This window comes from Pezoporus flaviventris, unplaced genomic scaffold, assembly GCF_033815535.1.
Source record: "Pezoporus flaviventris isolate CSIRO_AGI_PZ_B2104156 unplaced genomic scaffold, CSIRO_AGI_Pfla_v1 ptg000003l, whole genome shotgun sequence".
NCBI lineage: Eukaryota > Metazoa > Chordata > Aves > Psittaciformes > Psittacidae > Pezoporus > Pezoporus flaviventris.
Window position 1 is genome coordinate 1,642,433 of NW_026892551.1, and position 27,906 is coordinate 1,670,338.

Below are 27,906 nucleotides of genomic sequence, written 5' to 3' on the forward strand. Positions count from 1 at the left end.
GACCGGGCACTGGGCTGTCTTTGACAAGTGCCCCTGGCCACCATCCATGACATGAATTGCGTATCTTCTTACCCTTCTGCCATTTCTTTGCCCTGCTTTTCACTCTGGAGTCTCACTTTCTCCACCCTCATCACCTCTTAACATCCACAACCCATCCTTAGTTTTTCATATTTGGTCCCCATTTTCTTACATCTGCACCAAAATTTGGAACAACTGATACCACTACCTAGGTAGTTGCAACTGGTACAGTTACCTATGCACTGCCAGCCTGGCAAGACTGTTCACCTAATGGCCTTCAATGCTCCCCTCCAATTAACTATTATGTTCAGCCATTTCTCAAATGACTCCCTCTTGACTACCTAAGAAATCCAACTGTTCTTCAGTTGCAATTTCTGACAGCTTCACACACTGTCATTTGTCATTACTGCCTATTTCTCATGTTGTACCCAGTTGTTTCTAACAACTGCTGATTACCTTAACTTCAGAGGAGGGACTAGTCATTCACACATAGCCCTAATGGCCCCATCTATTTCTCTTCGTAGATTGAACAAGTACAGCCACTGTGTTTATATTCATAATTTACATGACTAGAGTTGGGAGGAACGAATCTGAGTGAAGAGACGGATCCACACAGGACCATACAGAGTGATCTGAACTTGCTTTGCCTACAGAGTGAGCCCACGTATATATATGACATAAGCTGACTTCTATCTAGAAGTTGTTCAACTCTCTGTGTAGCCTCTCACCAGGGCTATACTTCATTGCGCTCCATATTTGTCCTTATTTTGAAATCTGACTTCCTACTTGATTCCCTGCAAGATCCTTAGTTTTCTCCATTGCCTCCATGAAATGTAAAAAGCAAGCACTCACCTACCACTTTTGCTGAAAATGCCAGGAATATGGATACCAACATTTCCTTTATACCTGAGAGATGCCAGAACTTGTTGTTACATATTTTCAGTGTAAAAAGTTCTAGAGATTCTCTGCCTTCCTCTCCTCACCTGAGGTGGGACACTGAGGCCCACATCCACTAGAAAAAAGAATGTGGGCCCCATTTTTTCTGCTAGCTCCTCTTCAAAACAGTTGGAAATACTGGGGGAAAAAAAAAACAACAGGGAATTCTCCTCATTTGCTTGTCATTGGAAGAGGATGTATGTATGGATGGATGGATGGATGGATGGACGGATTGCAAAGGCACTTGATTTCTCACATCAGGAAGGGACAGTGGGAATTATTACTCCTAATGGCAGTGAAAGAACGTCGTCATTCCATCTTGCATTCACCCTGAATACACAAAGCTCACAACCAATCTTCAATAAGCCCATACAGTTTCTGTGTTTTCAGAAGGTGTAATACTTCCTGGTTATAGGAAAAAAAAAAATGCACTTTATTTGACATGGGGTGATAATTTTATTTGTATGTAATTTAGCTGGGTTGGGTTTTCAACTTTTTTCTTTGAACTTTTTATCAGTGTCAGCTCTACTTTGCATATTTTCAGGATCAGAGTAGCGTGACATTATCTGTACACTGAAGTATTGTTTCTTATAAGTTCCCTAAAAGCTCCACTAAGAAGTAGGTGAAAGCTTTAAAGTCTCTGGGACAAAAACACCATAGACGATACTGTGAAGGAAGAAGTACAGTCACCCTATATCACACTCAGCTGATCACGGAAGGAAAAGCTGCAACACAATATGAGGTAACAAGTATGACAGGCAGGCTCAGCAAAAAGCCCAGGCATATACAAGTATGTATTAATAAGAAAGCAGCAGAAGTACGGAGAAAATTTAAGTTCTGTATACAGCACTGTGGTGATTTGTATCACAAAATCATACATAATTTATATGCCAGTAAAACCATTTGACAATTGGATAAAATGTTTTAAAATAAGGCACTTACAGAGCTGCTTAGCTTACTGAAATTATTATTGAGAATGATGTAATTGCATTCATATGGAGAAAATACTGGATATCAAAGGGTTCTTTAACAGAAAAGATGCTCACATGCAGTGTGATTACCTAATAGATCAAATTATCAAAGAAAACAATGGGTTCATATTCTCCTGACAACTTCAAGCTAAAACTGGAAAAGTTTTAGCTAAATTTTACTTATTAAAGTCAATATAGACGTAAATGCATAACGCTTGACTAGATGATCTCTTGATAAATCCTAGCAAAAGATTTTGAGACAGGGCTCCAGATGTCAAAAATTACAAGTAAGGAATTATATGAACAGGTCTATGGGAGAATAATATACTTTTCTCATATGCAGCTGGTGAAAGCGATGGTGCCTCTCCAAAACTTACAGCTGGTAATCAAAAAGTACAAACTAGCTCCATGCCACAGAGTTATGCATCAGTACTACAGCAGAGCAAGACATCCAAAATGACACAGGCAGTGGTGTCAATATGTGTCTTAAAACATCTGGATTTCTACAAAAAACGTAATGGGCACAAGAGGAATAATTGCAGGCTTGACCTTGTTTAGCATTTATGTCCTTTCAAATTCACAGTCAAGAAGCTGCGCATTAACACTATAGCTACAGGTGAATGAACACTTACAGTTATTACAACAGAAAATGGAAATTTTCTTCTTCATTTTTATTACATTTAATCCACCTCATAATATTTCTTTTAATGTTCCTTTTCTCTGCTTTTTCTCTGCTCACTGCCTGGAACACCGGTTCATGTATTTTAATCCATGGGATTTTAACACAATAAAAAGAGATTCTCTATATAGTCATCTATTTTAGAAATAATTTGTGATTTGAAAGGCAGCTCTAAAATTAATTTCTGCAATGTGAGTGAATTTGCATACTACACAGTAAGACTAAGAAGGTTAGCATTCTAGATTCCACATTTTTAATGTGCATTACTAATAGTCACATATAGCTGACTAGGGGGAAAAAAACAACTTTCAAAGAAATAAAACCCAGAATTCATCTGTTTAGTGTGATTGTGATTAAGTGGAAAAGGAAAGTATGTAGTAACTGCAAGAAACCAGATTATCCTGACCCAACTGAAAATATTTAAAGGAATACTTTAAAATGAAGTAAGGATAAAAAAATCAGGTCGGATAGAAACCAGGACAGTTTTATATCTATTCATACGTATCTTATCAAGATAGAATATAAGCAATTTCTAGGTCCTCATGATTTCTAATGTCTGCTGTTGATTCTTTTTCTGATTTAAATAGCACTGCACCTTTATGTTTAGTAGAACTTGCATAATTTTACAAGCGCAGATATTGCCATGAATTGCTATTTATTGATTTATGAGATGCCAACTATCACTGCTTCAGGGTAAGGTCCCCCTGATTTGATCTACAAAGCTGAAGGCAAATACTATGCAACTGTTCCCAGGTGTTCTGCTGTTATTTAACATCTGCAAGTAATTGCAATCCCAAGTGCAAATCCATATTACCTACCACAGAATTTTTTTTTCTCTCACTAGCCACAATGCTTCCAACATAATGATAAAAAGTTATGCCCAGATGTATCATATGTGATCTCTCTCATTTGATTTTTAGATGTCTCCAGTGTAGACAACTACACCTAAGTGAGTAGTTTTAGACTCTACACAATCAATGGAGAGAAAGAGGCACCTCTGCTCGCCTGTGGCACGGGTGACTGGAACTGAGCTTTTTTGGTGAAGAGAGAGTGAGCACAGGCAGTGGGCTATGAAATGTTGGAAATTGATGTTAAAGTCAACCGAATGTGTTTGACAAGTTCCATCATTCTGAAAAAAAACACAAAAACCTGATATTCACAGTATGATACTTTTCCCTCTTTAGTTCCAGTGACTTTTTATGGCATATAACAAGGAATAATGTGTTACAATACATTATTCTGAGGTCCATGGAGCGTGAAGACAGCCAAATTTACCACAATCTCATCTGAATGGCCTTTAGGAATTAGTCTCTGTGATTAATATTTTCAGAGAGCACAACACAGCACAACTAAAAACATTACCAAAGAAAATACCAAAGCTCAGGCAACACAGTAAATACTAGTTTCAATCTTCCTCCTTCAATTTCCTCCTAAATGTGTTATTTATCAGTACAGATGCAGCTCAAACTAAAGCTAGGGAGGATGAATATGCACCTAAGATCATATTATCTTCATGCTAGGTGAGAGTGCCCAGGTACTGAAGGCATGGCCATTGTGTGATGTTACATCTCTATGACCACACATAAGCATGCCTGAGCTGCACCTCTCCCTTACTGGGAACTGTCAACATAAATCTACCCTTGTGCTCTCTAGATGTGCTATGCTTTGTTCAAAAGCCTGCAGATTTCCCATTTTATTAATTACCTACAGTTTTGTTTACAAAAGATCTGAGACGTGGTGTGTTTGCAATCAGCAGATACTCTTCTTGGCTCAGACAGAATCTAGAAGGACCTGCCACATCTGGATCAAAAAGTGTATTTGTGACAGCAGCTAATACAAATATTTGCCTATCTGTGTCCTTCACTTTTAAAATCTCTAGAAAAAGGCTTGCCTACACCACATTTGTGGGATGCTTGCTCCCCTGATGGGGGGAAAAGAAAAAACCAAAAGCACCCCCCCAAAAAATAAAAATAAAAAAAAAAAAACCACAAAAAAAACCCCAACAAACTGTATGATTCTTTACTGATAACCTGAAAATACAAGAACTCTTTTATATTCTCACGCAAAAAGTGAAGATACTTGACATACATAATTCTGTTCAAAAGATTCTGTGGTCCTGAAGTTCCCAGCACTGAATGTCTAGAGTATATGTGAACCAAGAGTTGGATGGGAAAGACTTAAAAGAAATGTCTAAAGCAGAAATAAAGTCAAAGCAATGAATTGCTGATACTTGAACTGATTTCTAAATATATATTAACTTATAGATTAATTCCTGATTCTAAGATTTTGCTACAAGAGTAAGGAAGCGTTTTCCTTTTCCTTTTGATTCATAACTGTCTTCTGAATTGTTACTTTCACTTCTTACATAAAACTAAATATTTCTACTGGATAAACCAGATCTCTATTACCTTTAAGTTGAGATAGATGCTAAACTCCAAATTTTATTTTCTTCAGATGGATGTGACTTTAAATTATACATTAGTCATACCTTCCGTCACTGTAACTTATAGATCTAATTTGTGGATCACCAACATTTTATACTAGAATTGTTGCTGTCTATTGTCTTGAGAGAAGTTTGCATATTAATTAAATACTACTATATTTTCAGTCCTCACTGCACAGAAGTCATGCAACAAATTTGCAAAAAAATCCTTATGAAGTAAAATACAATTCTGATATATTTACTTAAATATAAATATCTAATATGAATTATACTATACTGCAGACAAACTTTTAAAATTAAATACATTGTAACACTAGTTATACAAAGCACTTGAAGCGGCAAGTCTCCCTTATTGCTTCCCTTCCCTGAACTTAAAAGTAGCCCATTTGATTTACAGTAAAAGAGATGTGGTTAACAATTATATCTTTGGATGAACGTGAGTATCTATTCTAATTAAAAAAGTTTGTGAAAACAGAAGTTATGACAGACCCGTACTCATAGCTTTAAATTATAAGCACTGGAAGTAGCTCAGAAGCACTGTGACTTAGGCTATGGTTTCACAAGTCCTTGGCTGCTGTACCAGACAGACACATAGCTGTTTGCACAGCTGCTCCATGAAGCAGATCAGGGAAAGTATCCAATTTAAATATAAGACAGAAGGAAAAATTACCCAGTGTTAGTTTCCCACCCTAGTTCACAAAATGGCCACAAAAGGAGTGAGGCCACTATAGAGAGCAGAGGACACAGCACGTACTGTCAAAGAGGCAGGAGTATAAAGCAAGGAACAGGAATACCTTTAAGTCTGCATCAATGCTAAAAATAAATAGAAAACTTAAAAAAGCTTTATGAATACCCATGATCAAAACTGGCACTCAGCTGAAAAATTTCCAGACCAAGCCGTCCCATCCTGCTTCAACAGAATACTAGTCCTCAGAATAAGTGTTTCTAATATGAATCAATGAAAATGCAGTGGAGCAAGTCAAACAAGACAAAACTAGCTACTTTTGTTAAAAGACATCTCCAGTACTCAGCTGGCTCACAAGCCTTTGAATGTATTTTACCCTTCCTGTACTACAGATACTTAAAAGGTATGGAAGCATTTTATACAAGTACAGAGACTGAAAATAAAAGCTATGTTCACAAAAGGATGTAACTCATACTGAGTTTGATGTAGGAACCTATATTAAATAAGGAAGTCAGGATTGTAGGGGACCCCACAAAGCCAACAGAAAGAAAGCAGATTCCTAACTGAATTGGATGAACCTCTATTTGTACAAGGAGTCTGAACACAGATGTTAGAAACAAAAACATTTAAAAGATAGTGAATATGCCTCATAATACCCAAACTCACAATGGCAACCCAATTCCTACTGAAATGGATGGAACTCATAACTCAAATTCACATTGTCTAACTTCGGGTACCAATTGAGGCTCTGAGGTACGAGATGAAAAAGCAGGCTAATCTTCCTCTGCAAGTGCCTTTTTCTCACTGCTGACTACAAAGGAGGCCAGGAAAGCTAGGCTCCTAACTTAGGCGTCCAAATTAAGTGAAAGGAATATGGGCTTTGATACCTTTGTGGATTTAGTCCAGCCACTCAAATGCACTCAAATACAGACAGTAAGGAGTCTTGTGGCCCTAGGCTCTTTCTGTTGCTAATGAAGAAAGGAATCATCAGGAGTCAGACTTTGGTGCACACCATTATCGTTTCTCTACACACATTGGCCTAATTTAAGACAGAATTACTTTCAGGAAGCTTTATAACACTTATGATCACCAAGTTTGAGTGGACAGCAGTAAGAAATAGATATATTTCAGTGGCAAATTCAGATGACTTGTCTCAGAAAATCCTTTCAGCACGTGCTCAACAGATGAATTAAATTATCCCAGTGGTTCAACCACTCGTCTGTCTTGAGTGACTCTGTGCCAAATCACCATGCTATCAAACTGATTTCAGTGAGATTTACCCTCTGCTTACCACCTCTCAGCTGAAAAAAAATACAAATTTTGGACTTCAAAGTCTTCACATATTCAATGTATAACAGGAGGTTGGGACAGACACCTTTCCTTTCTATGAGAATTTATAAAAAGAAAAAAAAGAACACAACATGCATGTTGCAAAATCCCTGCTTTTTCTGTACCAGAAGAGACAATATAAATTAAAATTTGTTGGATTACTGGACCTGGAGGTTCACAGACACAGCAGGAAAAATTGTTTCGCTACAATGTGTTCCTCAAACTACTTCAGACAGATACTGCAGACATTCAACAAATAGTTTTAACTTTTGATACTGCAGACATTCAACAAATAGTTTTAACTTTTGAAGCAAATGTAACCACAATGGCTTTCTTCAGTTTTCTCAGAAGTATTAGAGAAACTATATTTATAAACCATTGCATGCAATCTGTCATGGTTATTCTTAAGAGAGCCTTAAGTGAAAAATTTATAAAGAACAGAGAACATTAGTTTTCACTTTCATGCACTTATAAGCGTGAAGGAAAAGGTCAAAGGCAAAAGTAGAATTTCATACAATACTTTCCTTGTGAATAATAGCTGAGAAGTCTGGAAAGCAAACTAATTGATTGACTTCCACATTATCACAATGCTATCTCTTGAAAGTACAGTTAAGTGCAGATCAAGTGCCTTGGTCTTCACAGGGCAGCTAAATACTGATGTTAGATCTGTGAGTGGACAAGCAAAACACTCTCAAAACCCCCGAAGCAGAACTTAATTAAGATAGTATTGACTACAAGAATTCGCTCTTTGCATTAATTTTCATATAGCTCAATTACCTTATCTAATATTGCACTGTTCTTAAAATTTTTATGACCTAATGACACAAATAAGACCAGGATTTGTAGATAGATGTGATATCTTTTTAAAAGCTAAAAAAATAGATGAAAGTTCATCCACTCAATACAGATCATAAGAGAAATTACCTCTATCTACAGACTTTTGCCTGACTTATTTTATACAATAAAATCTAGCAAAAATTAGAATTGTAATGATACTTTATATGATATAAAGCCATATTTTGTCACTCTAGCATTTGTTTAGCTTCTTCAGTTAGGCATGTTCTCAATCCTATACACTTACCATAGTAACAGAGACACCAATCACAAAAGGTAAAATGGAAAGCAAAAACAAACAACTCAAAATAATATTCACTAGATAATCACAGATAAAAAAAATAACGTGGTTTCATATAATATGTAGGAAACATATATGGCATGTTAAGTTTTAGCCTTAAAGAAAGAAGGCAAAGTATCATTTCATTTAGGGTGAAGACCCATTTAACAAGAGAAAATGAATCATGTCAGCTTGCTTCCAGAGTTATTCTTTCATAGAATTACAGAATCAGCTATGTTGCAAAAGACCTTTAACATCTTCAAGTCCAACCTTTATACCAGGACTACCAAGACTACTAAACTATATTACTGAGTGCATCATCTACATGTTTTTTGAACACTTCCAGGGACGGTGATTCCACCACTTCCCTGGGCAGCCTGTTCCAATGTCTGGATATTTCTTCACAGCAAGGGTGCTCAATCTAAACCTCCCCTGGAGCAGCTTGAGGCCATTACCTCTTGCCCTATCGCTTGTTACTTGGGAGAATAGACTGACCCCCACCTCACTACAACCTGCTTTCAGGCAATTGTAGAGAGCGATAAGGCCTCTTCTCCAGACTAAACAGTCCCAGTTCCCTACACTGCTCTTCATCAGACTTGTGCTCCAGGCCCTTCGCCAGCTTTGTTGCCCTTTTCTGGACTTTCTCTAGCACCTCAATGTCTCTCTTGCAGTGAGGAGCCCAGAACCGAACACAGTATTCAAGGTGCAGCCTCACCAGTGCCAAGTACAGGTGGATGATCATTGCCCTGGCCCTGCTGGCCACACAATTTCTGATACAGGCTAGGATGCTGATGGCTTTCTTGCCTGCCTGGGCACAAGCTGGCTCATGTTCAGCTTCACCACTCAGCACCCCCAGGTCCTTTTCCATCAAGCAGCTTTCCAGCCACTCTTCCCCAAGCCTGTAGTGCTGCATGAGGGTTCCCTCTATTATGCTACAGATTTCATTTGGTAATGTGAAGAGGACTTGAAGGGGTGGCAGGGATTGTTTTTTTCCAAGTGAAATAACAGAAATAACAGTGTTGCAAGATTTCAAGATGCAGAAAGTATCTTAGTTTGGTAAGAAACGAAGTAGTTGTCATGCATAACCTTTCTCCATTCATGACTAAAAGGAAAAAAAAAAAAAAAGAAAAAAAATTGCAAAAAACTTTAGAGTCCTGTTTTGTTGTAAAACTTGATGAAGTTTCATTGATGGTTCTCATGATCTAAATGCTACCTTCTTAGAAGATGGACCCAAATTCAACCAGACAGTATGAATCATGGTGAAGAGTGCAAAGAGAAATGGAAGAATCTTTGGACAATATCTGTTTTTTAAAAAAGCCTTAATGAATAATTATACAAAAACTGACAGCACAGAGCAATAATGTCAGTGGTATACAGGTCTGTGATGTTGAAAAAAATACATCAGAGACTTCAGGACTTAAATGTGTGACATGACTGGATACTCCTAAGCCTAGCAATCCAGAAAGGATTCACTAAGGATACAAAAATGCGTGGGTTCTCAGGTCCTTAAAAACTTTATAAAGCATGCAAAGAGAATCCATAGCACCTATAAACAATTCATGTGATATTTATACTTGAGAAGAATTTCATGAAAGCTATGCCACACTAAATCCCACTTAGTTGTAGAACTGCCTGGAGAACTTGAACTCAGTGGTCTTTCATTAACCCTCTGTATGATGAAGAAAGCTGTGGGGGAATGTGTGGTGCAGACTGCACTCAGTTTTCTGATTAAATTGACATTATTCATCTTACAAGGAATCATTCTAGTGCCAGACCATACTATGATGAATGCCTTCATATGTTCACACTCACTATTTTCAAGACTAGAGCAAGATGGTACAATCTGATTGCTGTAACACACCTTGGGCCCCCAAAATGCTTCTTCATAAAATAGGGCAGTAGCACATCTTCAGAGCTGATCTTTAAAAGCTGAACTGAAGAACTTGAGATGGAGCTGATAGTCTATCATCCCCACATATAGCCTGTTCCAGTGGCTAATCACCTTGACTATTAAAATTTATGCCTTATTTCTCATCTGAGTCCCTCTGGCTGAGCTCCCAGGCACTGGCTGTTGTTACAACTTCAGACACTTCTTTAGTACCCAGAATAATGTAACTAGTGATAAGCTATAAAAATAAAATCCCAGAACAAATTACAGATTGAAGCATTTCTGAGAAGTCACCAAATCTCTCATCCTTTCCAAGAAAGGATAAATGACAACTACAACTGTTCTGCTAAATGATATGAAGGGATTTTCTGTTTAGAAGTTAGGGAGCTTCAAAGCCTATGTCAGTTGTCTACTGTACATGGTATTAAAAATGCAGAACATAATTTATGTAACAACACACAATGGTTCCACCTTTGATATCTGTTCCTTTTCTAACAGTTTCTAATCTGCTATTTACTTTTTTAACTGCTATCAAGCTGCATTTTTCACAGAATTACCTATTGCAATCATAAGATCTTGCTACCAGTCAACTCAGAGACTCTCACTTCATACAAGAAACAGGACTTATTTTCCCCATATACACCATTTGACATCTAACTTTACTGGATTTTGTTTGCCATTTTAATTCCTGTTTATCCAGTCTCATAAAGCCTTTCTACAACTTTCTGTATTTTTTTTTCTTCTATATCACCCTGTATAGCTTGGGACTTTTGATTCTTCTTCCAGGTTGAACAGCTCTATGTTTAACAGCACACACTCTTGGAATAATACTTTGGTGACCTTCCTTCACTGTAAGAATCAATTACTTCCCATACTTTTTTGTTAACTCACTCTTCTCCCTTTCTCCCAGTTATTCAGTCATACAAGGATTTTATTTTGTTTATCTACTAAATACCTTTGTTGATAAACTTTCTCAAAAGTTACCTGGAAGACTGATCAGGGTATAGCTGTGTATACAAGGCTGAGCAAGGCAGTTCTATGGTTCATTCCCATCTTCCCTGATCATCTGTATTGTCTAAATATCATCTTGATTCCAAGACTGATGTGAGCCAACTTGTGCCCACTGAAGCAAAACCACACTTCACTCCAGGGACCTGGGACTAAATAGAGCATAGATGAGCCTGAGTCCCTCCAGCCTATACAGTTCATTATCACTGCTCCAGCAGCCTTTGCCACTCAAGCACCACCATTTGCCCCAACACCACACCCAAGGGCATGCAACACATACATTTGAGGTCATGCTCTAAAAACACTACTCTGATGGGTTACCATTACTATTTCAGACACCCTCAAGCAAAATAAGAAAACCTATGAAAATGATCTCATGTTACAGAGCATAAGGACAATGAACGATAAAGCTCAATGCCCCACACATGGATGTGGCTAGCCTATTGTGAAAGCACTGGCCTAGACCCTGCTTAGGCACTGATACTGTGTATGTACATCAACCAGCCTGGGTACCTCCTCACAGTCAGAGATCACCCTGCTTAGAAGATGCATTTACGTATATATTTAATAGCTGACATTGACTGGGTTTATATGCTGATGTCTTCAGATAACAGTATTTACTCTGTGAAAGTGGATACAAAGTGACAGCAAAAGAATGTCACTAACACAGGCATCATCGTAGTAGATAGATAGTGAAGACTTCTAAAGTTCAAGGTAATGGAAAATCTAAGTTGTAGCACTACAGAGCAACACATATTTTTTCCCAGAATTTGTACAGGCTCTAAACTTTCGACTCAGAGTAACCATTTCTACTTTTTTTCCTTTATTATTATGAGAGCAGAAACAGGTTTAGCAGCTTTTTTTGAGGAACTACTTATACTTTAAATTAAAATTGACATGATCCATTTAGACTGTTTCCTTTGCTTCATTTTGTTAGAACATCAAATAGACTTTTCATGGTCTTAAGAATTATCAGGAAAATGTTGAAATGCTGTTCTGACACTGTATGAGATTTTACATTTTCAAACGATAAATCAAAAAACTATCACTTGTTCTGAATTCGCAACGTACACTGTGAGAAGATGTCACAGCTGGCCTTCTTTCAGTGGTACAGAAGATACTTGGATGTAAATGGACCAAGTTAGCGAACTACTCCTTACAGCTTTTAGTCACAACGTGCTTCACTGAAATCTAAAGCTAGATGGTTCAGAGAAGAGAGAACCTTAGCCTCTAAAACACAATCAGATTTTCTTCATGTTACATAAGTAGTAGTGTTTGAAGAGCAGAAAAGGAACTTTCTGAATTCTCTACAACAACCAGCTGATTAACTGGATACATTGAATTCTTAATACTGACTTTGACTTCCCCCTCCCTTTCTGATACTTAGTACATATTTAGGTCACAATCTCCTCAAGAAAGGATTACTGGTTATGGTTGTAAACTGTGAAGGTGGGGGAACCGAGGGTGTCAAGTTCTATGGAAAAGAAGAAATTAAAAAGACCACAACTATTTCCCCTTTTCTCTATTCTTTCTTTCTAATGCCCTAATTCTACACTTCTCTTGTTACTTCTGTAATGTTTTTTTTTTTTTAGATTTTTTACATTTCTGGTTTGTTTACTTGGGTTTTTATACAGTCCATTCCCCAGCTGATTGCTTTGATCAGTACACAGATTTAAGATGATGCTCATATACTTTCTAAAAGATCTTTAATTGACATGGATATTTTTAATCATTTATGTCACCTAGCATAAGTGCTCTTGATTGGCTTCATAAGAGGACCTGAGTTTTAAGAAGACATGCAAAAAGCTTGAGCCTCAGTGCATCTTCCCAAGTCTGCTTGACAGGATGCTCCTGTTCAGTTGCATTAGGTACCACAGCAACTGCAGGGAGGGAAGCTGAGTATCACAGTATCACAGTATACTAGAGATTGGAAAGGACCTCAAAAGATCACCTAGTCCAATCCCCCTGCCAGAGCAGGAACACCTAGATAAGGTTACACAGGAATGTGTCCAGGTGGGTTTTGAATGTCTCCAGAGAAGGAGACTCCACAACCTCCCTGGGCAGCCTGTTCCAGTGTTCTGTCACCCTCACTGAGAAGAAAGTATCAAAGAACTATTTCAGAGAGGGAGGCAAATCTGTAGTTATAAGCAAGTACGAACCTGAGACCATGATTTTATTTACTTTTTTTACTCTACTAGCTTGTCTGTTCTGTATCTAATTCAAAAACTGTGACATTCCAGAAGAACAGCAACTTGAACTGCAATTTTTTTACCTTTTCCCTCTCAGGCTCCAGTGACTGTTTTGTAACAGGGACATTGTCTAAATCTTAGTCTCTTACTTTTAAAGCATAAATATACACACAGTTCATGTAAGTAAAAACTGTTACTATGGGTGTAGTCATTGGAGTCAATTAACTCCATTTAAAATAGATACATTTGATCTTATTTCCTTCAGTCATTATAGAACTAAATGCCCATACCTCACAGGTAGATACTAGATGTGGACATCTACAGGTAACACCTTTGCGTCTGGGAGGGCCATGCTTCACTGTATCACTGTTTTTTGTTCTTACAGAGGTACCTTCTTTTCTCCCCACAGTTACCTTCTTTTCTCCCCTTCCAACTTTGCGCTATTTCATTTTCCACTTTCTTCGCTAAATTGTCTCACAGTAACACAGAACAGAGAGAGGAAGCAAAATTAAAATTCTTTAAACCTGTCGTGGTTTAAACCCAGTCAGGTAACTTGTTCACTCACTCCCAGTGAGTGGTGCCAAGCTGACAACAATCAAGGTCCGTGTTCGTCTCCCCCCCCCCTCCCTGCACCGGGGCTCTCCCCTTCCCCGCTCCCGGAGGAACGGGGAGGAGGATCGAGAGAGTGCAACTCCTACGGGTTGAGACAAGAACAGTCCAGCAACAAATCACCACCGCTACTATCAGCTAAAACAATGATAAGGGAAAATAACAAGGGAAGAGAATACGATACCACCGGCCAAGAAAACGAGTTCCACCCGGAAGCCCCTGTCCTTCCGGACAACTCCCAGTTACCCCCCACCCCGGGCATGACGTGCTGTGGTATGGAATACCTCCCCGGCTAGCCCGGGTCAGGCGCCCCGTCTCTGCTTCCTCACAGCTTCCCCTCCTCCCTGGCAGAGCATGAGCCTCACAAAGTCCTTGGTCAGGGTAAACATCACTTAGCAACAACCGAAAACATCGGCTTCACCAACGCTGTTCTCAAAACTAGAAGTCAAAACACAGCACTGCACCAGTTAACACAAAGGAAAAAACATGACTGCTACTGCTGAACCCAGGACATTATCCACCCCTTATTCCATACCATTCACGTCGTGCTCAAATCCCACATTTTCAATACACCATCGCTCTCCCACATATATACATCCATATACATACAGACCAAGAGGAAAAAAATCATTTTCTTAGTGCATGGACCAATCCCTATAATGCTGCCGAGTCCATTCGGTCCATGATGTTCCAAGTTCATTCTCTGTTGGGATGATGGCTGGAGGGAAGTCAGGGCCAGTCGCTGGTGACCTGGAGACATCTAGTTGATGGGCTATAAAAGCATTACACAGCAGGCAACAGCATACAATTGAGTTCACTGGCTGTTTTCCCCTAATATCAAATCCCCTTGAGGTATACATCGGACTTCCCCATCTTCCCGCATTACCCACCAAGTATATCCAGGTCCCTGAGCAAAAGCAATCCCACGAGTGGGTTTGCCTTTACCTGAAGCAGAAATAACCCAGACTGTCTTCCCCAGCAAATTCTGCATATGCACCACGGGAACTCTGTCCCCCTCTACAATATGTAAAAGTTCTGACTGGGCTGGGCCAGCCCTGTTGGCAGATCCTCTGGTGTTGACCAACCAGGTGGCCTTTGGTAAATGTGTATCCCAATGCTTGAAAGTTCCCCCACCCATCGCTCTCAGTGTAGTTTTTAACAGCCCATTGTACCGTTCGATTTTCCCAGAGGCTGGTGCATGGTAGGGGATGTGATATACCCACTCAATGCCATGCTCTTTGGCCCAAATATCTATAAGGTTATTCCGGAAATGAGTCCCATTGTCTGACTCAATTCTCTCTGGGGTGCCGTGTCGCCACAAAATCTGTTTCTCAAGGCCCAGGATGGTGTTCCGGGCAGTGGCATGGGGCACAGCGTATGTTTCCAGCCACCCGGTGGTTGCTTCCACCATGGTAAGCACATGGCGCTTGCCTTGGCGGGTTGGTGGCAGTGTGATATAGTCAATCTGCCAGGCCTCCCCATATTTATACTTCAACCATCGTCCTCCATACCAAAGAGGCTTTAACCGCTTGGCTTGTTTAATTGCAGCACATGTTTCACACTCATGAATAACCTGGGCAATAGTGTCCATTGTTAAGTCCACCCCTCGGTCACGGGCCCATCTATATGTTGCATCTCTGCCCTGATGGCCTGAAGTGTCATGGGCCCACCGGGCCAAAAATAATTCACCTTTATGTTGCCAATCTAAGTCCATCTGAGCCACTTCAATCTTAGCCGCTTTATCCACTTGTTGGTTGTTCTGGTGTTCCTCAGTGGCCCGACTCTTGGGTACATGGGCATCTACATGACGTACCTTCACCACCAGATTCTGCACCCGGGCAGCAATATCTTTCCACAGTGCAGCAGCCCAGATGGGTTTACCTCTGCGTTGCCAGTTGCTCTGCTTCCATTGCTTCAACCACCCCCACAGGGCATTTGCCACCATCCATGAGTCAGTATAGAGATAAAGTACTGGCCACTTTTCTCGTTCAGCAATGTCCAGGGCCAGCTGGATGGCTTTCACCTCGGCAAATTGACTCGATTCACCCTCTCCTTCAGCAGTTTCTGCAACTTGTCGTCCAGGACTCCATACAGCTGCCTTCCATCTCCGATGCTTTCCCACAATACGGCAAGAGCCATCAGTAAACAAGGCATACTGCTTTTCACTTTCTGACAGTTTATTATATGGTGGGGCCTCTTCAGCACGCACCACCTCCTCCTCTGGTGACATTCCGAAATCTTTGCCCTCTGGCCAGTCCATGATGACTTCTAGAATGCCTGGACGACTGGGATTTCCTATTCGAGTTCGTTGTGTAATTAGTGCAGCCCATTTACTCCATGTAGCATCAGTTGCATGATGTGTAGAGGAGACCCTGCCTTTGAACATCCAGCCCAGCACGGGCAGCCGGGGTGCCAGGAGGAGCTGTGCTTCAGTGCCAATCACTTCCGAAGCAGCTCGAACCCCTTCATAGGCTGCCAGTATCTCTTTCTCAGTTGGGGTATAGCTGGCCTCAGATCCTTTGTATCCCCGACTCCAAAAGCCGAGGGGTCGACCTCGAGTCTCCCCTGGAGCTTTCTGCCAGAGGCTCCAGGTAGGACCGTTCTCCCCAGCTGCAGTGTACAGCACATTTTTTACATCTGGTCCGGTTCGGACTGGTCCAAGGGCTACTGCATGAACTATCTCGCGTTTAATTTGCTCAAAGGCTTGTTGCTGCTCAGGGCCCCATTTAAAATCATTCTTCTTCCGGGTCACATGATAGAGAGGGCTTACAATCGAACTGTAATTTGGGATGTGCATTCTCCAGAACCCCACTGCACCCAAGAAAGCTTGCGTTTCTTTCTTATTAGTTGGTGGAGACATTGCTGTTATCTTGTTGATCACATCTGTGGGGATCTGTCTACGTCCATCTTGCCATTTTATGCCCAAAAATTGAATCTCCTGTGCAGGTCCCTTGACCTTACTCCGTTTTATGGCAAAACCGGCTTTCAGCAGGATTTGGATTATTTTCCTCCCTTTCTCAAAGACTTCTTCCGCTGTATCGCCCCACACAATAATGTCATCAATGTATTGCAGGTGTTCTGGAGCTTGCCCCTGTTCCAGTGCAGTCTGGATCAGTCCATGGCAAATGGTAGGGCTGTGTTTCCACCCCTGGGGCAGTCGGTTCCAAGTGAACTGGACACCCCTCCAAGTAAAAGCAAACTGTGGCCTGCACTCTGCTGCCAAAGGAATGGAGAAAAATGCATTGGCAATATCAATCGTGGCATACCACTTGGCTGCTTTTGACTCTAGTTCATACTGAAGTTCTAGCATGTCCGGTACGGCAGCACTCAATGGTGGTGTGACTTCATTCAGGCCACGATAGTCTACTGTTAGTCTCCATTCTCCATTAGACTTTCGCACTGGCCATATGGGGCTATTGAAGGGTGAGCGGGTCCTGCTGATCACCCCCTGACTCTCCAGTCTACGGATCAGCTGATGGATGGGAATCAGGGAGTCTCGGTTGGTGCGATATTGCCGCCGGTGCACTGTTGTGGTCGCAATTGGCACTTGTTGTTCTTCAACTTTCAGCAACCCCACAGCAGAGGGATCTTCTGAGAGACCAGGCAAGGTGGACAGCTGCTCAATTTCCTCAGTCTCCAAAGCAGCAATACCAAAAGCCCACCGGTACCCTTTTGGGTCTTTGAAGTACCCTCTCTTGAGGTAGTCTATGCCGAGGATGCATGGAGCCTCTGGACCAGTCACAATAGGGTGCTTTTGCCACTCCCTCCCAGTCAGGCTGATTTCAGCCTCCAGCACAGTCAACTCTTGGGATCCTCCTGTTACTCCAGAAATATAGATGGGTTCCACCCCTTGACAGCTTGATGGCATCAGGGTACACTGTGCACCGGTATCTACTAGAGCCTTATACTTCTGTGGGACTGATGTGCCAGGCCATCTGATCCACACAGTCCAGTAAATCCGATTGTCCCCTACCTCCACCTGGCTGGAGGCAGGGCCCCTCTAATGGTCGTCACAGCATTGGACACTTAAGTCGTGTTGAAAGGGATTATTCTTCGTTATCACAGGAGCTGGAGTAAAATCAGCTCTTCCACTCCATCTGGGAAACTGCTCACCAGAGACTGAAGCCGTAGCTCTCATGGGACGATCAGTCTTGGCCCTTGCTCCCCTCTTCAGTTCACTCACCCGTTCCTCCAAAGCTGAAGTAGGTTTTCCATCCCACTTTGTCATGTCTTCTCCGTGATCCAGCAGGTAAAACCATAGGGTACCCCGTGGCGTATACCTTCTGTATCTCCTCTCTTGAACAATAGGACGTCTTTTGTTAATAGCTGAGACGCGTGTTGGTACACGTGAGGAGCTGGATAAATCAGATACATCGTCCCTCAATTTGTCGAGGTCCTGGGACAGTTTTTTCACAGCTGAGATGATGGAAGGAGTGAGATTGTCTTCGAACTCTCGGAGTTTATGAACCATTTCATCCACTGTTAGTGGTACTATGTCATTCCAGGTCACTGTTGCCAATGAATGGGCATATGATGACGGTGCATTCCGTGTAAGTTTTCGCCACATGGGTCGTGTACATTCAACTTCATCTGGATCTATAGGTGTATCCCCGTTATTCGGCTTGATGTGATAGATCATCTCTACGATGGCCGATTCCCTCAGAGACTGGATGCCTTTGTCTATAGTAGTCCACTTGGCCGAACGACTCGTAACATCGTCCTTGTACGGAAACCTTTCTTTCACAGCTGCCAAGAGCCTCCTCCAAAGGCTGAGGGACTTTTTCTCTCTTGCAATTGCTTTGTCAATTCCCCCTTCTCTAGCAAGTGATCCCAGCTGCTTGGCTTCTGTACCTTCTAGTTCGTGACCATCGGCCCCATTGTCCCAGCATCGGAGTAACCAGGTGATGATGTGCTCCCCTGGTTGACGGGTAAAATCTTTTCGCATATTCCGCAGCTCGGTTGAGGTTCGAGGTCGAGAAGTTACTTCTTCTTCTTCTTCGTCATGTGAGGATGACTCCTGATCAGATTCTGGACCGGGTGGTGAATTCATTGGTTCTTCATCTCGCTTCACCCTTTTTGCCTCCTTTTTGCTTGTTCTCTTGCGTACAGGGGCAACTGATATTGGTACGACTTGGTCCTCTGGTTTGGCTGCAGTGATTATCACTGTGGTTTGAGTAGCGACTGTACTTGTTGCTGGGGGTGGTGTAGCTACCGTGCTTGGAGCTGGGGTAACCGCGCTGTCTGTTGCAGTTGAAGTTTGAGCAGCTGCTGTACTTGCCACTGGGGTAGCTGCGCAGTTCATTGCAGCCAAAGTTTGAGTAGCGACTGTCACTTTGCCCTCAAATCCGCCGACATTCTTTTCCTTTTGAAGGTGCTGAATAGTGTTGAACAAGGCCCTGTAAGCATAGGCCAAGCCCCAGCACGTTGCCGTGATTTGTCCATCTCTGGTATGGCCAGAATGACCACACACCTCATTTAAGTGTTTTACTAATTCTTCTGGATTTTGCAGTTGTTCGGTAGTGAAATTCCAAAATACTGGAGGGGCCCACTGACCTAGATACTTGCCCATACTATCCCACACACCCTGCCACTCATGGCTGTCCAGCCTCTGGGAAAATCTCTCGGTCCTCCTACATCGTCGTTTGACCCCAGACAAGACCCAAACCTGAATCTGCTTAACTCTTGAAATCAGTAGTGGGCAAAACACACTCTGTATGCGTGTTAGCATGGTGATTCCCATCACCATCAGCAAACAAGTCTCAAGAGCATTAAAAGGCCATTTAAAAAATTCAAAACTCTCAAATGTAAATGGTCTGGGGGGACGACTAGGAGGGTAAAAGGATGTCTCCTTCACAGGTTGAGCACCTGAGAAGGAGAAAAAAGATGTGTAATTGCTAAGCACCTCCATCATATACCTCCCAAAGTATAAAGGTGGTGACCACACTGGGAACATAAACCAGATCAGTTTCATGATCAATGATTCTATTGTATTACAAGTCATTACCATAAAGTACAATGGGATAAAAACCTTAGCCCAAGCCCCACACTTGAAAAACACTAATACAGCCAATACCGGATGGACGTAAGATATGGTATACTGAAACTGTGAGATCAAGAGGAAAAACCTTGAGAGCCAATAAATCAGCATTGTGACGAGTGACTATCAATCCAGTCAGATCTGTTCTTATCTCAACCCCTCGAGCCCCACGTTGGGCGCCAAAAAGAACTGTCGTGGTTTAAACCCAGTCAGGTAACTTGTTCACTCACTCCCAGTGAGTGGTGCCAAGCTGACAACAATCAAGGTCCGTGTTCGTCCCCCCCCCCCCTCCCTGCACCGGGGCTCTCCCCTTCCCCGCTCCCGGAGGAACGGGGAGGAGGATCGAGAGAGTGCAACTCCTACGGGTTGAGACAAGAACAGTCCAGCAACAAATCACCACCGCTACTATCAGCTAAAACAATGATAAGGGAAAATAACAAGGGAAGAGAATACGATACCACCGGCCAAGAAAACGAGTTCCACCCGGAAGCCCCTGTCCTTCCGGGCAACTCCCAGTTACCCCCCACCCCGGGCATGACGTGCTGTGGTATGGAATACCTCCCCGGCTAGCCCGGGTCAGGCGCCCCGTCTCTGCTTCCTCACAGCTTCCCCTCCTCCCTGGCAGAGCATGAGCCTCACAAAGTCCTTGGTCAGGGTAAACATCACTTAGCAACAACCGAAAACATCGGCTTCACCAACGCTGTTCTCAAAACTAGAAGTCAAAACACAGCACTGCACCAGTTAACACAAAGGAAAAAACATGACTGCTACTGCTGAACCCAGGACAACCAAAGGGGTCACTCATCTGTCCCACAGTAAGGACTAAGTGCAGTGAGCACAGGAAGGGCTATCTTTAAGTCTTAAATTATAATAAATGCTAAAGAAAACATTATCTTTAAAAGAAAACAGCAGGTTTATGATCACCACATCTAAAAGCAAGAAAAAAAGCATGCTTAAGAAACCATTAAATACAAAATTGAAATATTAAATGAATAACTAAATCTTTCCCAAGGGGGTAACCGCTACAAAATTCCCTTAAATATCAGCTTCTACCTAATAACACAATAAAAGAGAAGCCCCTGCATAAAAGAAATTACAGATTTTAATACTCTACACTGAAGGAAATGCTTAAATTAAATGGCTATTTCAATTTATTTTTAAAACAACCAGAATATGTCATGAGGAATCAAGTCCCTCATGGGACTGATCAAAATTGAATTTCCAGTTTCCTGTATTAGACTGACAATCATTTACAATAAAATCAGAATGAGAAATAGAAATTGTCTGTGGGGACCACTGAGCCACGTAACAGCTTCAGTGTAACACAGTCACACAGCAGAAGGCAAATTAAAATATACGCAGAATTTTAATATGGTTGAACTAGACCTTACTTTGCTTACAGGATTCTTGCTCACAGCTTTTAAGTAACATATCAGGAGTGACAAAACTAAATACTTGCTGATGATAATCAGGCATTTTACATCACCAGCAATTTGCTTAAAATAACATGAAGTTAAAACTGTGTTAGGCAAAAACAAGAAAATGAGCTTACAAACTACTTAAAATTACTATGACTTAATGGGAGCACAATGCAAAGCCATGACAGAACTTAAAATTTCTAGTCCCATTCTGTACATCTACAAACCTTGCAAATTATAACTACATTATCCCATTTTACAAATGAACAAAGATCTTATAGGTACAACTTAAAGAACAAGGAATACTTCAAATATTTAATTACTTTTAGATATCTAACAATAAATAAATATATTTATGCATACATAATGCATTTTAGACAATCACAGAACAAAGACATGCTATACCAAAAAATTCCCAGCCATATAAGAAGCCTGATCATGAAGAACATCTATGCTATACTTTTGTTAAAGTTTATCACATTCGAAACAAGCAGCCAGCCCACAGCCATCACAGTGGTGGTTAGTGGAGAGGAACACCCACTAGAGTTTAGATGCAACTCTCTTCATTCTTCAAGATGAGTTAGTTAATTGGTTCCCATTCAGCACATAATTCCTTCTTTCTCAAGTCCTGGTGACTATGGAAAATCCACTGAGAAGGGCAACAGAACTGACGGGATACAGACAACTGGGAGTATACCTAGCCCAGAGTTCATACGTGCTTTGAGAAACACTTGTTCAAAAGTAACTCAGGTAGGTAAAACCATGCCAGAGTAGACTATGGATTATACAAGCAATTAAAAATACTCAGAGGAGCAGTAGCATGCAACCTTCCTTTGTGGCAGGTGAGTACCCTAACCACTGAACTAGAGAGCTAATTTTTCACTTTGCTTCTCCCACAGTGAATATTAAGTAGTAATACAGACCAGCTGCAACAGGGAAGTCTAAGAGTTATCCACTGCAGAATAAATAAACCAGAAAACAGCCAACTCTCCTCAGCAATCTGCTGTATTCTTAGATACTATTAAGGAATCCTACAGAAATGGCTACTGTGCATGTGCTGAACAGCTCTGCAGCTGATCTACAGTAAATCTGCAGCTTTCCACAGTATGACCTGCTATGCATAAGCATTTTAAATGCACTTAAATAGTGAATATAAAACAGTCTCTTCCAGAACTTCAGGATCAGCAGATTTCTGTCTCAGCCTTCCTCTAGTTCACACAGACCTAAGCTCAAGACCTTAATGCAAGCAGAGATTTGTAAATTTATTAAAAATTGACACTACTTGTATCAATTGCTCTTTTAAGGCTCAAAGTACAGTTACCTACACCTGCTGGTGACTTGTTCAATATCAGTAAAAGATTGTTTTGCTACTATTGTTAAAATGACTATGCCACCTACTTCATTACCTGACACAGACATACCTTTCTGCTTCATTCCAGAAGAACAGCAGAAAGAAAATTATTATTAGGTTATTATTTTGCGCATAAACAAGTTGCCACATGATTTCACATTACTTGCACATTTACTTACAGAATCACTTGCACATTTCCACCTCACTGATAGGAGGAAAGCAATTTGTTCTGAGCAGTAAGACAGCTTTCATTCACTTCAGGATAAAAGCAACCACCTCCAAGTAGCTGATAGGCTGGAAACTCAAATATTAACTGATTGCTCAATAACCTGCTTCTGTTCCCAGACCTTATTCATGCCCTTGAGCTATGTTAGGGTGGCTGTAAGGTTTCAGAGAGAAGGGAACTTTTGAAGGCTGTTAATTTGGTGTGTATAATATACACACTGGGGCACAAGTTCAGACACCTCAGTGCAGGTATCAAAGTATTTGAAATTTAACTAAGTGTTCAAGCTTTCATTATAGTCAAGGGTCACACTGGGCTCAGTCTAACCATAGGTTTCTAGTGACATTTGACAAGCCCTTAGCTGTCTAGCAATAACTTCAGATTTTTTTTCTCCACAGGAAAAAAATTCTCCTCCCAGGTTTTACTGTAGAGGGCTTTTTTTTTTTGGCAGATTTCCTGGTTTTATTCTCTGTTACACATCACCTAATTTTTCAAGTATAGGTGTAGTTATTTACAGGAAAATTCAGTACTTGGTTGGTTAAATTTTGCAATAATTTATTCTAATGTTTATTTGATATTATGAAAGCATTGTTTTTTATATAGTACATGACAGAGTACAGATAATGACTTTCTTCAATGTAGCTGTCACTTCTTTTTTCTTTTTAAAAGATCTAGGGTGGCCCGTTTTTTTAAGTTACATGTTTAGATTTCAGAGCACGTTTTTCTCTATTTTTTTTCCAAATTGTCCATGTCTTTCTTCAAGTAAACTACCCAAAACTGAATGCAACTGGGTTGGGTTTGTTGTTTTTTTTTTTAATTTCTTAACAGACAAAATAAAAAATACTAAGTGAAAACTTTTCCATGTGTACTTGGAAATCTTGGAAATCTAAAAGGCTACAGAAAACACTATCTTAGAAACAACACTAAACATTCATTCAAAACCAACTTTATACTACCTTTCTTAAAGCTCCTATATTTTGCCAGCTATCAGCTTCCCAAAATTCTCAGAATAAACAAGAAGCAGGCATCCACAGTTCTGTGAAAATGCAAACTTTCTATAGCCACTGCTCCCAAGAGACTAATGTTTTAAATTTGTATTTCACTATTTTTTTTTTATTTGTATGAGCACTACATAAACTATTCAAATTCTAAGTTAGCATACCTACACTGATCACTGTGCTACACAGGCATAAACCAAAACAGTAGCAGTAGTTAGCTGGGCAGTAAAAAAAGTGATATTATGAAAAAGTCTTACTATTCACTGAGTATATGAGTCTGAACAGTGTACCTACATCAGCTCAATTGTAATTCAGGTATTATTGCAACTAGGGGAAATAATTAAGTGATGGAAAATAAACTTAAACTGAGACAAGAATCCGTGAGCACAAGTTCATGCTAAAAAAGTACAACTTCAGAAAAGACCAATGTGGTCAAAACTATTAAAGAAGCCCATTAAATCCCTGTATATATGGCCCCAAGAATGCTTTCAACACAGCAGGGGTGTATGCAAGTAAGCATCTAAAAGATACAAGTGAGATACAATGGAGATAAATCCCTTCAGAATGATAAAAGACTTGCTTGCCATACAGAAATAAATCTCAGGGTTAATAATAAAATTTCAAGTATCAATCTAAATCTCTAGATTTCTGCACTTAGAACAGCTGCTTAATGCTGTGTTTTATGTATAACATATGTATAGACATACTTCGTCCAACTGTAAGTTATACTAGCATACTGTTTATCCTGCTTTTGTATTATAAAGGAATCAAAATAGCATCTGAATAGATGATTTCTGAAGTTAGTAAGATCTGTGTAACAGATTTGCTCTTTAGACCAACCAGCAGGTAAAATCATTTAATAACACATTATTATGAATTTAATAATGCATGAACCAGAGACATTTTTGAGACACTCATCCCTCAACATAACAACAGAGTGACAATCAGGTTTCTTAACCTGCCAACTCTTTTGACTTTTAATAGAATCATTCAATTTCATTTATTTTATGTAAATTGGGATTCACAGGTATTGGGGTTTTAGATTATTTACATCTCACTTAAAACATAAAGGATTATGGAGCTGAGAAAGAAGAAAATGTTTTAATTTCAATGTTGCTCTTCACATTGTAGATGATCTAGAGGGCAACATATCATTTGAAACCATAAGTGAGATACAGCAGCTCTTGCTGAAAGTTTCTGATCTTCAGACTATTCTTCAGAAGAAAGTGCCAAATATAGCAGCACTAAGAAAAGTCCATTGCCATTTGCTTTCAGTCTTCTACAACCTCGTTATAACCTCTAAATTTCTTATTCTACCAGACAGCTACCTTGTTCTGTGTCATACATTGCCACTTTTTAAAGGGTTGTGAACTCTGTGTGGAAAAATTGTGAAATGGCACAGACCTGCTATTCTGTTGCACAGAAAGGTATATGTGTATCCCTACCTTTCAGGGAGAGCTACCTATAGGGCAGATGTACACTGCATGCACTGAAAACACCCTGCTGAATGAGCCCCTCAGGACTTAAAAGCAACAGAAATGTAGTTTCTGGATCTTAGCTTCACTTAACTTCACTTAAATGTTACTTAAATCCCATTCTTGTGAAGACTGAGAAATCTTGGGATTGCAAAACTATGTTATTAAATATCTAAGGGGGTTTTTGTGCATTCTTGGTTTGTTTTTTTCTAGGACTGGGGGAAAGGAAGAGGTGTTAAAACACCAAGGCAAAGAGCACAACCCTCACTTAAGAGGAGTACTGCTCCTTCCTGGGCTCTACAGTCTACAGCCCTAGGTCAGCACAGCAATACAACATATTACACTATAATGGTGAAAAAAAAAAAAAAAAAATCTACAGAAGTTGAAAGGAAGAATGAAGGTAGAAGAAGAAAAAATTTCTTTCCAAATTTTACCAGTGATAATCCTGACACATATTGACAGCTGTGTTAGACAGGCTAAAGGGGGATACTCCCCCAAGGTAGGGAGCAACTGCAATTTGTTTTTAGCCTTAGACAGCCTAAATTCAAAATGGGATGGTTTTAGGACCCCAGAGTCAATTTTGCTGTGCATTTTATGACCCTAGGCAGTTGGCCTTGTCCTGCTGATCATTTTAACTTCACAGGTTAAAAATAAGAGAGTCACCAGAAGGACATCTTCCTAAGCCTTCACAAAGTTAACCATCCTATCCTGTCCAATCAAGTGGTCATTAAGGCCATTACATATTAATAAACAAATGAGAAAACTGTAGGGCTTTGTTCTCAACACATGTGAACTCTATATCCCTTTCTATTACTCACATAATATAATCTCACATTGCCACTATTTCTCACATCTTCCCAGCTCCTAACCAATTTCTACATTAATTTATGCTTTATTAATTCAGAAAAAAAATTATTAGTATGCGGGGTAATTGCTAAAAGGCAATTCCACCAGCCCAAATAACTATTAATTTATCAGATAGCTTCCAAATGTGCATTGGAATGACTCTCACGCAACTTCCAATGTTTTAAAAATTACTTTCAGACCCCCCCCCCCCCAAAAAATTTAGACACTCAAAAACTTAAAAAACTAGATCCCAAAAATGAACCTCAAAACCAAACTACAAAGTATTTCTATTAGAACAAGATAATGAACATGGTTGGTGGAAATACGGGAATAACAAAATCTCTCTTTTGCAGCACTCCAGGCAATAATTTTGCATTTAATTATCACTGAAATTAAAGCACATTCTAGAGGAATGCCAAGTTAGTGGTTTACAATTCAAATCAAAACATCTTACTAAAAACATTTATTAGTTTTTCTCAACTATCATTTTTTAAAGTCATGTATTCCAATAGCAGTTTCTAATCACCTGCATAACTTAATACTCCTCCTTTGAAAACATAAAAGCATAGGGAGAAACTGAAAATTAACAGATAACTTCTATTACATGCATAAAGCAATCAAACATGAAAATCAAGAAAAGTATGAACAAGTTTGGAAACAAAAAGCAGGAAGCCTTACCTTGAAAAGCAGCTGCATTACGAGATATTAAAAATTTTAATGTAGTGCTTGATGTTTGAAGCACTTGCTCTATATCTTGCTTTGCCGCAGCCTGGTATCTTTCTTCCATCTTCTTGGTACAGCATGTTGGATTTTTAGAAGCACAAACCTGGAGATCAACCCCCAGAGAAAGAGATATTGACATTGATTACTACAAAACACAAGTATGCAATACACAAATACATAGCAAATATTTTGGGGGGGGGGGGGGGGGGGGAATTTGGTTGATGTTTTTTTTTCATATAGATATTGACACATAAAAGAAATACCCAAAGCTTTAAAGACATCTGGTCTTGTTAAACAAGAAATAGAAGGGGATAATAACTAAAATTCTCTGGGAAGAGAACACTTATTACAGTTAGTTAATGTCATATAAGATAATTTCCCTGACACTATAAACTTATTCCAGCTGTGAATATTTCTAACTAATGTTGGTAAAATACTTAACCTTTTATTTCCCTTTCACTAAAATTTTTAAGTCTTTTTTTCACCTATTTTTCTCTGATAAATCTTTCTAAGGTAGTATGAATATAGCTAGGGAGAAGGGAGGCCTTACACATTTTGGAGCCTAAATATTCCATTAGTTATCTTATGTAAATTAAGTGTTTTAAATAAACATATACCAGAAAGCTAAGAAAGAAAAATTCAGCTGAATAGGAGCATTCTGAAAGAATGGTAAAATCTTTAAATGTATTATATCAAATTCATGTCCCTTTATCCATTGAAGCAAACTTATGGAAGGGATTCCTGGCCCTGGAATTTCACTTCAGCTACATAGTGGGGAAAAAAGTGCTATTGTTTATATAGAGCAATCCCAGTCCTGAAGCAGGAACCCACTGTGCCATATTTAGACACCAGAAAAGATCCAGAAGATTCCTTAGAAATCACATTTAGAAAAGTACAAGACTAGAATGAAACAGGTAAATTATATGAACCATAAAAAAAAAAAACAACAGGAATTTGGCCAAGACA

The 27,906-nt window shown here is 39.9% G+C and overlaps 1 protein-coding gene across 1 annotated transcript in view; it reads right to left on the reverse strand.

Moving 5' to 3' along the window:
• Positions 1-27,079, reverse strand: part of GPC5 (glypican 5) — a 100,472-nt gene extending 73,393 nt beyond the window's left edge. Inside the window, 1 exon segment of the mRNA XM_061445202.1 lies at positions 26,896-27,079. Within this exon segment, the coding sequence (XP_061301186.1) occupies positions 26,896-27,079 (184 nt within the window).
• Between the last annotated feature and the right edge of the window lie 827 nt (positions 27,080-27,906).